The 16781-nt window shown below is 36.1% G+C and overlaps 1 protein-coding gene across 1 annotated transcript in view; it reads left to right on the forward strand.

Moving 5' to 3' along the window:
- The first annotated feature begins 273 nt into the window (after positions 1-273).
- The window catches only part of tspoap1 (TSPO associated protein 1), a 127360-nt gene continuing 110852 nt past the window's right edge, over positions 274-16781 (forward strand). The window contains exons 1-3 of the mRNA XM_073840146.1: positions 274-1200; positions 12805-12869; positions 13155-13506. Of these exons, the coding sequence (XP_073696247.1) occupies positions 274-1200; positions 12805-12869; positions 13155-13506 (1344 nt within the window). The remainder of the gene's footprint in view (positions 1201-12804; positions 12870-13154; positions 13507-16781) is intronic.

A 16781-nucleotide genomic window follows, 5' to 3' on the forward strand; every position in this document is an offset into this window, starting at 1 on the left:
CAAAGAGTGATGCAAAGTAATGTAATGCATTACTGTCCATAAAAACATTTAACATGGAGTAACACAATATTGTAATGCTTTACTATTTCTTTACTTTCCGCAATACTGCATAACAGTTTTCTGAATCTTTCTGATGCCATGCTGATTATCTTTCATCTATCTCTACTTTTTTCAGTTGGCATGTTGGATTGTGTGTGCATGCTGTTTGCTTCATATCATCGTCGTTTTCCTTCCACCTGCATGCTGCTTCTGTGTGTCCACCATTAAAGCATCATGGGCGAAAACTGTGATACCGATAACCCTCCGATTCTCTCCTCCAAGAAGTGCAGCAGCTCTAATCGTGATTCCAGCTCTGATCCGTGGCGGGACGTTGAACGTCTCCGTGCCACGTTAGAAGTGGAGCGCAGTCGCAGCCAGCAGGCCCACCGGCGCTTCTCTCTGGAGCTGCGGAGGCAACGTGAGGAAGCTCGTGAGGCGCGAGAGCGAGCGCTGAGGGAGCTGACCTACAGACACGAGCAGCAGAAGACGCTGGAGCTGCTGAGGCAGCGGGAAGCTCTGGGCCGAGAGCGTGCGGCGGAGGTTCGGCGTCTGTTGCGCTGGCGGAGTCAGGAGTTGAAACGTACTGAGAATTTGACGCTCAGACAAACCCAAGAAGTGCATCGTCAGCTAGCGGATGAGATCGCAGGTAGATCTGTGTTTCAAAATCTCAAACTTGGATGTAAAGGCAACGGGGCAGCGTATTGCAAACTTGAGGAGCTCTTAAAGACACTGCTTGCTCAGGCAGATGGACGGCAAGTCGCTGTCCTTCAGCGTCTTCAACAGGAAGTGGAATTAGAGAAGAGCTACTTTCTGTGCCACATGCTGGAAGCCCACAGCGGGACGTCCCGCGTCGTTAAACGCTCCAGGCCGAGGTCAAAGAGTTGCGTGCATCTGCTTCCGCAAGGTCAGAACCACCTGGAATCCTCTAAGGAAGGAAAACTCGCTCTATTCCGGTCTCCTTCGCTGTCCCAGACGTCCCGAAGCGAATCTTCTCAGCCTATGAAGAAGAAAAAGAAGCAGGACTGTGAAACGCCTCCTCTCAGCTCCTCTTCAACTGAGGAAGGAGATCTTCTTGAGGATTTACCTGAGCCGTGTTCATCTGATGAAGGATTGGAGAAGTGCTCACCATCCAGATGTTCAGAGGACAATATGGATGATCTGGTAAGAGCTTTATTTTATAGCGTTTTCCTCTTTTGAAGCGACCCTAAATGTTCTTCATGCACTGTTGTGTATAGACATGTGTCATCATTTGGCTTGCATTTTTTTGCATTGCTGTCAATTTTCTCTTTCTGGTCAACTGCAAATCGGTTCATGTAGATCAGGGATTGAAATCCAGTATTTGCATGTGTTTGCATATATTTCTGGTTTTGCTTGCTCAGTTCCAGGATAAACATGGGATTTGTTCAGTTAACTTAAAATGTATCAAGATATGTTGGATAATTTATCTGATTATGGCAAGCCATGAAAACTAGATATGCCCAGTATTTTTGGTTTGGTTTTTATATACGCTTCCATTTTAAATGTTTGAGGTCAGTAAGTTGAAATAAGTCTTTTCAGCTCACCAAGGCTGCATTTATTTGACCAAAAATACAGTAAAATCAGTAATATTGTGAAATTACGATTAAAATGTTTTCAATATGAATATATTGTAAAATGTAATTTATTTCTGGATCAGAGCTAAAGTTTCAGCATTATTACTCCAGTCTTTAGTGTCACGTGATCTGTCTAATATGCTGATTCGCTGCTCAAAAAAACATTTCTGATTATTACAGTTGTGCTGCTTCATATTTGTGTGTAAACCATGACATTGTTTTTCTGGATTTTTTGATCAATAGAAAGATTTATTTAAAAAAAAATGTTTGTAGCATTATTAATGTCTTTACTGTCACTTTTGATCAATTTAGTGCATCATTGCTGAATAAAAAGTCTTAATTTCTGACCCCAAATGTTTGAAACATCCACAGATTTTTATCAGCTCACACATCCTGCTAACAGGAAAAGCTTTTATTGGTGCAGTTTGGAGAATCTGGCAGTAGATCAGTGTGGAAAGGTACCTCTTAAAAAAAGAATCACTTGGCACATTTCTGCAGAGCTGCTGAGTCTTTTACCTTCTTTAGATGTGATCGATTGTGACTGTGAATGCAATCAGTGAGGAAACCTCTCCTTAACAGTCAAGTCAACTTCACTGCATTGTTGCCAACATGTTACTTTTTAGTTACCAGATCCTTTAACACTCAATCTTGGTCTTTACAGAAATACTTTAAAGAAATACCCCCCCCCCCCCACACGCACACACACACAAAAAAAAAGATCATCTGCAGTGAATGGGTGCCGTCAGAATGAGAGTCCAAACAGCTGATAAAAACATCACAATAATCCACACCACTCCAGTCCATTAATTAATGGATAGTGGCAAAAAGTTGAACTTTTGGACATTGCACTGAACAGTTTTATAAGGGCTCTTATGATGTTTAAGATCTGGAATATGGGGTTCAATGAAAGCATCAATTATTTTTCAATCTAGTTCTCAGTTGGCTTGATTATGAGAGTCCAAACAGCTGATAAAAACATCACAATAATCCACACCACTCCAGTCTATCCAAAACAAATCCATCGTTAGACTATTTTTAATGTCAAACCATTGCAATTTTCAAAAATATGTCCTCTATCTGTAATATTGCTTTCTCTATTTGCTAAGGCATTCATCACTATTGCTTTTACTCATGCACATGCTTTTAAAGTTCACTGTGCAAATGTAAAATTTTAGTTTTATATTGTAATGCAAACCATGAGGAGAGAGTGAACGAATGTGGTCTACTGGTGCTATAAATAATTCAGAAGTACAGAGAATAACAGTCCACTGCCACTGTGAGACCACAGACTGAACTGTGTTGTTTATTCTGTTGTCAGAATTTAGGTTTTTATTGCACTGTGCTTGGAGAGAAATGGATAGTGGCAAAAAGTTGAACTTTTGGACATTGGCATTGTGTTCATGCACAGAACAGTTTTATAAGAGCTCTTATGATGTTTAAGATCTGGATTATGGGGTTCAATGAAAGCACCAATTCTTTTTCAATCTAATTCTCAGTTGGCTTGATTACCTCATTCACAGAGTGCATAACAATGATTTAGCTCAATGCATTCATTTCAGGTTATATAATGATGATTATGTGCACATTTCAGGTCTAGAGACATCACCATCTAGATATCACCATCTGATTCGGGCTGCTCCGGGTGTGTGTTCACGGTGTGTGTGTGTTCACTACTGTGTGTGTGCACTTGGATGGGTTAAATGCAGAGTACAAATTCCTAGAATGGGTCACCATACTTGGCCTCACGTCACCTCCTTTCCTTTCCTTTCCTTTCCTTCCTTTTCCTGATTGCAAATGCCGTCATATGGATCAGCAAGACTGTCAGAATATATTAGCCTGTCAGTTTAATAAAAAATTATGTCTACTAAACAAAAGTATAATTATTGTGTAAAAATACAGTTTGAGGGCAAAGAGTTGCTTTCAGATTAAAGCTTTTTAAAACCTGGTTGTTTTGCATAAAACCTCAAAATCTGATGTAAAGTCAGAATTAAGATAAACACTGTTGGATGAAAACTTAGATTTGCAAGATATGGCTTTTTATTTGTGAGATAAAAACTGTGATATAAAGTCAGACTTGTGAGATATAAAGTCAGATTTGCAAAAAAAATGTTTTGTGTGATGAAAAAGATTTCCAAGCTAACTTAAATTTGCAAAATATAAGGTCAGAATTGTGAGAAGTCAAAATTACAAGATAAAAACTTAGATTTGTGTGATATAAAGTCAGAATTGTGAGTAATAAACTCACAATTGCAAGATAAAAACTCAGATTTGTGAGATAAAAACTCTGATGAAAGATTTAAAATCAAAATTGTAAGATTAAAAACTCAGAATTGCAAGAAAAAAACATCAGAATTGAGATAAAAACTCAGATGAGAGATTTAAAGTCAAAACTGTGAGATGAAAAACTCAGATTTCCAAGCGAACTTAGATTTGCAAAATATAAGGTCACAATTGTGAGATAAAAACTCAAAATTGTGGAGATATAAAGTCAGAATTGAGAGAACTTAGATTTGCAAGATAAAAACTTTTGTAAATTATTTGTGAGATATAAAGTCAGATTTGCAAGGTATAGTCAGAAATGCTAGATAAAAAGATTATGTGACAAAGTCAGAATTGCAAAATATAATCTTGCAATACTGGAAAAAGTTGCAATTATTATATTTTTTTTCTCTGAAGGTGTTGCTGTAGCAAGTGCAAATCCATTTTAACCATGTTCTCCAATGACCTTCCTGACCTGGAAGCAAATAGCAGCAGCTTCAGTGGGGTGAAACAGTAATGGCTCCGATATCTCCATGAAAACCGAGATCAGAAAAGGGCTTCATGGTTTCACTCTAAGGTCTTGCTTGATAGCTTTCAATTTTAAGCGTGATGACAAGATCAGACCACTAATTTGTTTTTAATGCGCAGGCGGCTTCATTTCAGGCATTCATTGTTTCTTGCATTCCCAGTTCTTGCAGTAAACATAAACAGCTACTAATGAATTCATTAGGATAATGTGTATATTCGCATCTGTGTTTGTGGGAGTGAGCGATTGACTGAACAACTGTTTAAATGAGTCGGACGTTTACAGTCATTTAATTTAAAACCGTTAATGGCATGTCTGTCAGAGAAACTGAAGGATGCAGCCACAAAAGTGAATCACATTACAGGAGACAGTTGATGGTTAATTATATCATTTTCAGTCACTAATGTCTCTAATTGTATACTGCATCCTGTTTAGAGAATAGCATGTGAAATTTGATAATGTCACTTGAACTGGTGTAATTCAACATTTAATTAAGCATTTTACCCATTTTTGTGCAAAAAAGAAATCTAATTATTGTAATAAGAAAATTGTCATAAAAATGAAAGATCAGGTTTAGCACAATGCACTTTGGCGAATGTAGTTGCTCGTTTGCATATTTAATATTTTCATAAAATATGCATGCATATATTTAATTGTATTTAATGTAACATTCTCAATATACAGTCGTGCATACTGTAAGTATGCATACTGTATTCTGCTTCTATTAAAAGTAATGGTGTAAAATTACACATTAGATGTGTATTGGTGCTATGTATCTCTCTGTCCAGATCAAAACACATAACAATGTGTGTTTTGTATCTGTTTAGCATTGTGTTCATGCATTTAGCATTTTGTATGTACAGGCATTTGTTTTGAAACGGCAGCGTGATTAATATTGTATAACATGAACAGACTGCATTATGTTATAATCTGATCTGTTTAAGAAAGACTTTAAATAGCCTTGTATATACTGTGGTATTTTAGGTATGCAGTGCAGCTGGTGGGATATAAGAAGCCATTGACATGTGCTGTGTGTGTGTTTATTTTAAGGGGTTATACACTACTGTTCAAAAGTTTGATAAGATTGATAAATAATTTTTTTGATAATTTGATCAAATATTTAGGAGTTCAACCACATAGCACTGAAACCCTATTGTAATTGTCAGAATGGTCATGGATCAGCGATCTCCATGTAAAAACGGTTGTGCAGACCAAACCTTAAGTCATAGAGACTTGAAACTTGGAGGGATGGTAGTACTTACACCGCCAACAATGTGACCAAGGCTCACCCCAGTTGGCCTGACGGGGGCGCTACAGCACTCAAAAGTATCAAATCGAAACAGGCTTAAGTATCTTATGTTGTTGCCGCACACAAAATGCATGCGTTTCGATTGTGAGCCTGGCAAAATTAAGGTATTTCACATTATTTGCAAACTAGTCCTAGGTTTTTTGCCCCATCAGAACCAAACCATTGCAGAAAGATTCTCTAAAGAGTTAATATCAATAATTATCACAAAAAGTCGAACTTTCGACTCGAACGTTCAAAAGGGGCAGGAAAACTTTTAATAAAATGGGTATAACTCCTGAACAGAATGAGATATCTTTGGCAAACTCAGAACACGTATGTAAGAGCTCAATCTGAGATTGCAGGACAAAAACCGCGGAGCTTGGCCACTTGGTGGTGCTATAAAAGGGAAAAAGCATGGCTATACCAATGCAACCATTTGTCCTATCAACATGAAAATAGCTGTGCATGGTCTTGGTCCAAAGTGCCACAAGTGGCTATAAGGACATTTGCGTATCTCGAAAAAACATATAGCCGTCATTGGCCAAAGAAGTTTAAGAACCTATTAGACATGGTTAACGGAGGCCAATCAGAACAAAACTCGGTGGACCTGTTTGACTCATGGCCTCAAAGTTCTGTGAGAAATTTGAAAAAATAATCAGCCACTGGGGGGGTTGACATTGCATTTTCCAAGTGTGTAAACGATTGCACATTGCACATTTTTTCACACATACATGTGACATTCATATAATATGACAGAACTCCTCATTCTGGACCACTTTGCCTCTAGAGCCACTGCTGTCAATCAAATCGTTTGTTAAATGATTGGGAAGATATATAAAAAAAAAACTACTTTTGCAAACTATTCTTAGGTTTTTCTCTTAATCTGGAAAAAAACACTGCAGTACATATTTCCGGACTCTCTAGGTCAATAATTATTAAAAGAAAATGTTGAAATTTTCCCTTTGGGAAGCTATAACGGTTCGTTTTAGAAAAGGGACCTGTCTGAATTTGTGCAAAATCCTATAAAGCTTAAATGAAAACTCAAAACTTCTCAAAACCTGGTAAGCACATGTGACAGGTGATTCTAAAGAAGAATGCCAAATTTTAAGGAGATTAGACCACAGCTGGCACTATAAGAGTAAACATTAAAAAACATAATATTTCTGTGGTAAGTTACCTGGATTTGCCAAAAATGCTTTTTAAAATCATTCATTTGCTGGTGACAGGCTTGCTAAATGTTCTTTTTTCATATGTGCTTAAATGCCTTAAAGCACTTGAACCCCAGTAATCGCTGCTTGCAGCTATATTTTTAATGTTCTTAAAAGAAGTCTATTCTGCAACCAAGTGTGTATTTATTTGATTAAAAATACAATAAAAACAGTAAAATTATGAAAAATGTATACAATTTAAAATAACTGTTTTCTATTGTAATATATTGTGATGTGTAATTTATTCCTATGATGCAAAGCTAACTTTTCAGCATCATTCAGAAATCGTTCTGATTTGCTGCTTAAGAAAAATTAATGATTATTATCAATGTTGAAAACAGTTGTGCTGCCCTGTATTTTTGTGGAAATCATTTTTTCAGAATTCGTTGATGAATAGAAAGTTGAAAAGAACAGCATTTATTTGAAATAGAAATCTTTTGTAACATTATCGATGCCTTCACTGTCACTTTTGATGAATTTAATGCATCCTTGATGAATAGAAGCATTCATTTCTGTAGTGTGTGTTAGGTTTAGATATGTTGTCCCTCTTCCTTTGTCTTTTAAAGATCTCTTTGATGCAAAAATACATTTGATTAAATATTCATGAATAGATTGCTGTTGAGTTGTACAGATTTGGGGAAAATTACCCAGCACAAGTCTACTTTTTATAGTCAACATTTTTAGTCAGGATCGCCCCCTTGTACTTCTAATCACGTAAACATTTGTTTGTTATTGAAATGTAGTGGCAGATTGTTGTTTTGAGGTAGTGTGTTGCTTATGTTTTATTTTGAGCTAATAGAGTCGCTGGGGTCTGTTTTTGGCATAACTAGGTCACCCCCTCCGTTCCCTCCCAAAAACTGGTGCGATGTTACACAGAGCAGCTTTGAATTATTGATATTAGCTTGAGATCAACCCAAACAGCAGTGTGACAGCGGCAGACGCACGTTCACTACATGACAAAGACCCGATGAAGCATTCATGTGTCTCAAGCTTTTTCATGCTGGAGAAAATAAACCCGCTGTGTGTCTGGAAGACCTGCTTCTGAACTTTGTTGCAGTTTTGTTTTCTGTTTTGTGTAGTTTTGGTTTGATGAATCTGCCAGTGCAGGTGTATTATAGATCACTGGTTCATGAGCTTTTACTCTGTTTTCCTCCCTAGCGTATTTTGGGACTTTGAAGTAAAGTTTTGAAGATCAAGGCTTTCTGGTTTTAACACTGGCTGGAAAGTTTGATTAAAAAAAAAGAAGAATATAAATGCTGAGATTACAGCCAGTGCAACACTGAAAACCATATTTTTTATTAATATAGTTATAATTAAAAATTGTTAGTATGATACAATATTTGGCCGAGATACAACTATTTGAAAATCTGAAATCTGAGGTGCAAAAAAATCGAAATATTGAGAAAATCGCCTTTAAAGTTGTCCAAATGAAGTTCTTAGCGACGCATATTACTAATCAAAAATACGTTTTGATATATTTACTGTAGGAAATTTACAAAATATTTTCATGGCAAAATCTTTTTATTTATTAAAGCAGTTAAAAAACTTTCACAGGTTCCAACTAAATATTAGTTTTCAACATTGATAATAAATCATCATTTTAGAATGATTTCTGAAGGATCATGTGACACTGAACACTGGAGTAATGATGCTGAAAATTCAGCTTTTTCACAATATTACAGTTCTTTTCTGGATTTTTGATCAAATAAATACAGCCTTGATAAGCAAAAGAAAATCTTACTGATCGCAAACTTTTGGGTGACAGTACATTTATGTGACCCTGGACCACAAAACCAGTCTTAAGTCGCTGGGGTATATTTGTAGCAGTAGCCAAAAATACATGGTATGGGTCAAAATTATTGATTTTTCTTTTATGCCAAAAATCATTAGGAAATTAAGTAAAGATCATGTTCCATGAAGATTTTTTGTTAAATTTCCTACTGTAAACCTATCAAAATGTAATTTTTGATTAGTAATATGCATTAAGAACTTAATTTGGACAACTTTAAAGGTGATTTTCTCAATATTTTGATTTTTTTGCACCCTCAGATTCCAGATTTTCAAATAGTTGTATCTTGGCCAAATATTGTCCTATCCTAACAAACCAGACATCAATAGAAAGCTTATTTATTGAGCTTTCATATACATCTCAGTTTTGTCAAATTTAACCTTATGACTGGTTTTGTGGTCCAGGGTCACATATGTAAATAATTTTTTTTATTTTGACTTACTTTTCCATTAATACAAGCAATCAAACACTTTGCTATATTGTATTGCTTTATGTGAGTATACTGTATGAATTAGGATAAAGTTAATATATATCCATATATTTTTATCCTTCTCTAAGGTACATGAGTCAGCTTGTTTAAACTATTTGGCAAAGATTGACTGCTGATCTCATTTTCCTCCCTGCTTAAGCCAAGACACTGATGATAAATCTCATTTATGTATTGGAATGAAAAGCAGAACCTCCCGCAGCCTGTACTTTTGCTGTTGGTTTTGCTTTGAAGATCTAAATTAGGACGAGTCCGTTCTTCACGCTTTTCTACGTCTGAACTTCCAATTGGGAAAATGTTTCAAAAACTTATAAGAAATTGCCAGCAGTTGGGACTTGTCAATTTTCCCAATATTTTTTCATTGCATGAAATGCACCATCCGAGCAGTAAAATCCGTCGGAATATAAAGCCGTAGTAATTGATGAGGCAGCCATAAGTGCCGCGGCTGCCCCATGAAATTGTGTCTCTTTGTGTGAAGACCTGATGTCTAATGAGATGTTAATGGAGCGCGTGTTTTAGCTCAGACACACACATACAGGGGGGTTTTCGTCGGCTTGAGTTGATTCTCCTCCCCATGAGGGTTATACTCTATCTCTGTGTGTGTTTGCTCAGTGGAGAGGCAATTAGCGCAGCGTTTTTCCATATGAGAGTGAGCCAGTTGAACTCCACAGAGGTGGATAGCATTGCAGGATAATTAGATTTAAAAACCGCTGGGGTTTTCACTGTGCTTTATCTGCTCCTGTTTGTATTTGTCTGGCTGTCATCAAATTGCATTACTTCAGTTATATGATTATATTTGTGACATTGAAATATTATTATAGTTTTTATAGTAACACTTTACAATAAGGTGTCATTTGTAAACATGACTAAATGTATTAACAAACATGAACGGACAATGAACAATGTTTATTACACTAGGCCTATTTATTAAAGGGATGGTTCGGAGTAGAATTGACTTCATTGCAATGCACTCCGAAGCCCTTGTAAATACTCCATCCGAAGTTTTTTTTTTACCTTAGTCAAACATTTATGGAGATATTAGAGTTTTTCGAATTGCATGTTACAGGAGTGAATGGTACATGTGATGTATCTCGTAAATTGCACCATTAAACGTGGAAGTAATCTTACCAAACTTGTGCAGTAGTGTAAATAGGTTATGTACTCACAAAACGCTGCATCAGAACATTTGTAAGTCCACCATGAGTGTTTTAAAAACACGTTTTAGCCGATCCCTACTAGTCGAAAAAACTACAAATGGCGACACGTCGACGTCACTTTCCTGGTTTGAAAAAAGCATGTAAAAGTCCTCCTACTACATCTGTGTGCATGTCAACTTGTAGGAGGACTTTTACGTGCTTTTTTCAAACCAGGGAAGTGACGTCGATGTGTCGCCATTTGTAGTTTTTTCGACTAGTAGTTCTCGGCTAAACCGTGTTTTTAAAACACTCATGGTGGACTTACAAATGTTTGTTAATGTTAGTTAATAAAACTATGGTCGTTCATTGTTTGTTCATGTTCACAGTGCATTCATGTTAAAAAACAATTAGTGATTCTAATGATGCATTGATTAGTAAACATTACCTAAGATTGATAAATGTTTATTCTTAGTTTAACTAATGCAGTTAATAATGAACCTTATAAAGTGTTACCTTTTAATTCAGTTCAGTTTAATTTTAATTCAAATTTAGTTATATAATTTATATAACCCTGCTCTTTATGTACAGTATGTCAAATTTATCTGTATGATTGTGACCTTTTTGAACATTAACCAACTGCTTTAATGGTAACACTTTGCATTAAGATTGCATTAGTTAACATTAGTTAATGCATTAAATAACATTAACGATGAACAGTACATTTGTTACAGTATTTACTAATCTTCGTTAACGTTAGTTTATAAAAATACAGCTGTTCATTGTTAGTTCATATCCATTAACTAATATTAACAACTTTGTATTGAAATAATTGTAATGTACACTGCTGCTCGAAAGTTTGGGATCAGTAAGATTTTTTTAATGTTTTTAAAAAATTCTTAAATGCTCATCAAGGCTGCATTTACTTGATCAAAAATACAGCTAAATATGGTGAAGTATTATTACAGTTAGAAATAATGGTGTTCTATATTAATATATTTAAATATTTTATATATTTTAATATATTTTAATATTCTTGCATTTTTATCAGCTATTACTTCAGTTTTCAGTCACATGATTCTTCAGAAATCATTGTAATATGCTGATTAATTGCTTAATCTAATTACACTAATTATCAATTATTATGAATTAGTTATCAGTGTTGGAAATATATATATTTTTTTTCTGTGATGATTTTTTTCAGGATTCTTGATGAATAAAAGGTTAAAAAGAACAGCATTTATTCAAAATAAATATTTTCTAACAATTTAAGTCTTTGCTAACTCTTTTTATCACGTCCTTTGTGAATAAATCTTTTGAAAATTCAACTTTTTATTTGTTAAAGAATCCTGGAAAAAAAAAATCACAGGTTTCAACAAAATATTAAGCAGCACAGCTGTTTTCATCATTGATAATAAATCAGCATATTAGAATGATTTCTGAAGGATGATGCTGGAAATTCATCTTTTTATCACAGGAATAAATTACATTTTAAAATATATTCACATAGAAAACAGCTATTTTACATAATACACAATATTACATTTTTTTTCTGTATTTTTGATCAAATAAATGCAGTCTTTAAAAACCATGATAAATCTTACTGATCCCAAACTTTTGAGCAGCAGTGTATATGTTGAAATTAACGTTAACTAAGGTTACCGAATGCTTTAGTTTTTGATTGTTACTTCATGTTAATTAATGTAGTGTAAAGTGTTACCTTTGGCAAGATGTATTAAAGGTTTTGTTACATACAAAAACAGCCTATCAGAAGACTTGCTCTTGATAAATAGTTCACAATAAGTCCAGCATCATCAGTGTTGATTTCACTGACCGAATCCCTAGTAATAATGCACTGCGCTTGTGTATTTCTATATTTCCACACTCTCCTGTTTAATCCCACATTCCAGACACTGTACGTCATCCCAGCCATTGTCTCTCAATGCTAATATTGGAGAACGTGCGTGTGGCCCTCCTTTGGTCCTTTCCGTCGAGCAGCGCTGCCTCTTAGACGATCAATAGAGCGACATCATTCCAGCGTCATCTCCATGGAAACCATCCTGCTCCGCCACCACGATTGGCTCCCTCCCAGAGCCTGCTTGAACGTGATTGGAAGATCCACCCCCCCCCCCCTCTCTCTCTCTCTCCCTCGCTCACTCGCTCAGCCACACACTCTCCTCCTCTTCATCTTAATGTTGTTATCTTACCAAACACATTTAGGCAGAGCACCGAGATCCAGCGTGACCGCTGAAGCATCACTGAAAACCAGGATCGCTCCTTCATGAACTGGCACGTCCGAGCGGAGGAGATGATAAGGATGAGAGGATGGCGCAATGAGCCGAGTGCAAATCCAGTCCACGGCGAGAGAGGAAATTAAGAGACCTGTTAGGAAATAAGACGTCACCTACTGCGTTGGCTTCAAACTGGGCTTTATATAAAACAATGTCTGCTTTTCTCAATCTTTGAGGCTTTTGTATCAACAGACGATGGAGGATAAGCAATTGATGGATGATGGCAACATGCTGGGGCTGAATATCATCAGAGCTTCGTCTCCGATCTAGGATTTCGTTTTGTACTGGAAATGCATTTTTTACAAAACATTGAAAAAGCTAATTATTTTGAGAGTGTTGCACTTGATGTGAGCTTGGTGATGTCGCTTTAAGAATTCGCAACAGCTGTGCTTTTTTGCATTTTCACTTGCATTAATGAATTGCTTTGGCTCATGATAAGCATCTTTTTGCTGTGCATTTACTAGACTTTTAGACTCTAGATGAAGCATTTCTTCAAGGCTTGGAAGATTAAGAAAACTGCTGTTTTTCCTCCATGTCCTTAGTTGCGAATATACCCTTCTCGAGGTATCCTTGAAACCTGTCTTTGCACTAGTAAACGGAGTAATGCACGACTTATGTACTAGGCCAGAGCCGTCTGAACCACCTCATCACGGTTCACCCACGCCGGAGATGAGTAACGTTGAACCTGAGTCTCCGGCTGGACCCGGGCATCCCGACAGAGCGAAGCCAGAGGAGAGAGCGCTAGTGTCAGACGCTCTGAGCGGGATGAATCTGGGATCCTCCACCACGACTAATGGAAACGGCAGCGTGACGGTGCCATCCGCTGTTCTGTGCAAACGGCATCATTCTCTCTACGAAGGGCTAAATGGATGTGAGGTGGGAGGCTTCGGAAAGGTGCGTTTTGCTGGTCGAAAAAGGTTTCTGTGTGCATATATTGAGGGCCTGTTATATCCAGTTGGATCCATTCTTTTTTTTTTTTTTAGGCCATTTAGACATTTTTAACCCTTGATTAACTGATATTGTATAACCTTTCTCCATATTTCACACTGATTATACTTTTATCCTTGATATGTAATTAATCTTGGGTATTGAGGTTTGACATTTCACATTGTCAGGGTTTTTACAAGGTGCTTTAAGTACTTTAATTTGACTTTTTGAAATGTATGGGCTGGAAAACCTATGGAAATCGCAATATTCCCGAAGAGGTACTTGAAAAGTGCTTGGATTATAGAAAGAAATAAGTGTTTAAGGGGAGACACTGCAGGCAAAACCACAGTTTGTTCATGCACCTGTCAAGTTTGAGATTTTGGGCTTTTTGGTGTTTCATAAAGTGCTTTTTTCAGACTAGTGGAAAGAAAACACCCAAAATACACTGTTAAATGTTTCTTTTATAGCACTTTATCTATTTGTATTTATCTATTTGCATATCAGGAAACATTTAGTTTTGATCGGAACTTCACATACCGCAATTAATTAAATTAATTAATTAATTAATTTAATTTTTCATTTAACATCAGGACTTCGGAGCACATATCATGAATCATTTATTTTAGATTGGAATCTGGAATGGGTTTGTGAATCATCACGAATTGAATTTGTGATCCATGATTTAAAGTCCCGATCTAAATCCAATGATTTGCCATCCGTGCTCCGAGTCCTGATCTGAAATGATGGCTCTTGAATCATTGTTCAGATCAGGACTTCTGGGCATTAATCACAAATCATGTGATTCAGATCGGAACTTTGAAGCAGGTTTGCAAATCTTTTGTTTAAGATTGGAACTTCGGAGCATAATTCACTAATAATTTTATTTAGATTGGAACTTTGAAGCATGGATCACGAATCATTTGATTCAGATTGGGACTTCAGTGTGTGTAGGCAAATCATTTAATTCAGATCAGGATTTTGGAGTGATTGTGCAAATCTCAGATTTTTTTTCTTTAACAGTAGAAAACATTAAACCATTGAGGATGTACAGTTATTAAAAACAAAACAAAGAAAGTATAAAGTATACACAAATTCAAATCCCTTAAGAAATGTTACAGTGATTTTACTATAGAAAAAGTATAGTATACTTGGTAATACTTTAGTAGTTATACTTTACATGTGTTTCTCTTTGTTTTTGCCTTTTTTTGTGGTTAACTTTTATTTATCTTTTTATCTTTTTTATAATTTTAAAGAGAAGACATTGTTTGATAAGTGAGATCTCTGAAGTCTTTGAAAGTCAAAAAGTAGTGCTTGAAAAGTGCCCTGCATTGTGCATCTATAAACCCTGGAGTGACATTGTTATTTGCATATTTATGATGTTACTGATAAGTAATTGTGCAAGTATAATGTGCATTGAATATGCAATATGTGTTTATGTGGAAAGTTCTTTTAGTGGTTTGCATGCATTTTAACCGAAAGCTGAGAGTTTCTGTACTACACTCATGAACATTTTATGAGGAAAGCATCTATGCAATTAATGGTTGGTTGACTGTTCTGGAACTCTCTGTAGTGCTGCATTGCTTCATGCTTTAGCCAAGAGTTAAAAGCAGTGCCAACCCACTTTCAAGATGTAAAATGTGGCTTGGCCCAGGGTTAAAACTTTCCATTATTCAGGGTTAAGCCTAGGGTAGACAAGGAAAATCCCTGTAGTATGTATTTCTGTTTAGTGTCAGAGTTCAAGGTCTGATCGAATTAGAACACCAGCCAGCAATCAATCGTGTGAATCTCAAACACATGCAGAATAGTATGTGTTTACTGAACTGTCTGTTTGATGCATGCATCTTGTCTGTAGCACGTTTGACAGCAGCTAAATTCAGACGCAGTGAGTGACCTCAACCCATATTCCCCGCTGCTGCTGCAAACTCAATGTGGGACAGCACAGGATTCACTTAATGCGGCCTCATTGAAAATCAATAGCAGCGCTGCAGATTGTCTTGTTCCTGTTGCTGACCTCAGTGATCTTTCTGAAGGTGTGAAGGCATGGCTTATGTGACCTTGACCTGGATGTGTGTGCTTTTTTTCTCACGTTCGGCAGCAATTTGTAAAACTAGGAGTGCTTAACTACTTTCTTAATAGAATGAAAGTAGATGTTTTTTTTGCACTGTGTTCAGCGAGCTGAATAATTAAATAATTACATTTATTGCATTTCTTCATTAGGATGATTCATGTACCAAATAATTTAAAAAATGATTCACACTGGGTTTTAGTGCTTCCTATAGTTTTTTAATGGTGAAATATCATATTGTGATATTGTTAATACTAGAGTTACAGGCATGCAAACTTTGGAAAAAAATATTTATGGCACTCAGGTATGTTAGACAGGTATGTTCAGTTCAGTAATTTTGACACATAAGGAAATGTGATACGTTTATAATTTCAACATTATTTGTTCTTCAGACTTTCGTCTTTAAAAAAAAAAGGAGTATAATATTTTTGCAAAGTGACCCAAATTTGGTTTTTGCCCACTGAATATGTGTACATTTCAATGATTAACTGCTGGAGCCATGTTGATCTTCCAATATCTCTAAAACTGAACCATACAGAGCCTTAGAAATGAAGATGCCAAAGCTACATTTTTATTAAGATATCTTCAGTTGAGTTACAGGAATGCAAACTTAGGGGTCAAATCCTGAAAAATGCTCTTTCTCCATTTTTGGAAAAAATGCTCTTTCTCCATATGGAAATTCCAATATTTATTGAACCAAACCATACAGAGCCTTAGAAATGAAGATGCCAAAGTGAAAGTTTGTAAAGATATCTTCAGTACTACTTGAGTTATGAGCATGCAAACTTTGGAGTGAAAACTTGAAAAATGCTTTTCCCCCATTTTTAAATGGTCACCATTGGCACATAAAGCAACATTTGGTTTTTGACCACTGAAAATGTGTACATGTTAACGATTTACTGCTGGAGCGATATTGAAATTTCAATATGTCTGAAACTGAACCAAACAGAGCCTTAGAAAAGAGGATGCCAAAGGGTAAGTTTGTTAAGATATCCTCAGTTGACTTACAGGCATGGAAACTTTGGAGTAAAAACTTGAAAAATGCTCTTTTCACAATTTTAAATGGTCACCATTGGCACATAAAGCAACATTTGGTTTTTGACCACTGAAAATGTGTACATGTTAACGATTTACTTCTGGAGCGATATTGAAATTTCAATATGTCTGAAACCGAACC

The sequence above is a fragment of the Garra rufa genome, chromosome 5, assembly GCF_049309525.1.
Source record: "Garra rufa chromosome 5, GarRuf1.0, whole genome shotgun sequence".
In the NCBI taxonomy this organism is placed as follows: domain Eukaryota; kingdom Metazoa; phylum Chordata; class Actinopteri; order Cypriniformes; family Cyprinidae; genus Garra; species Garra rufa.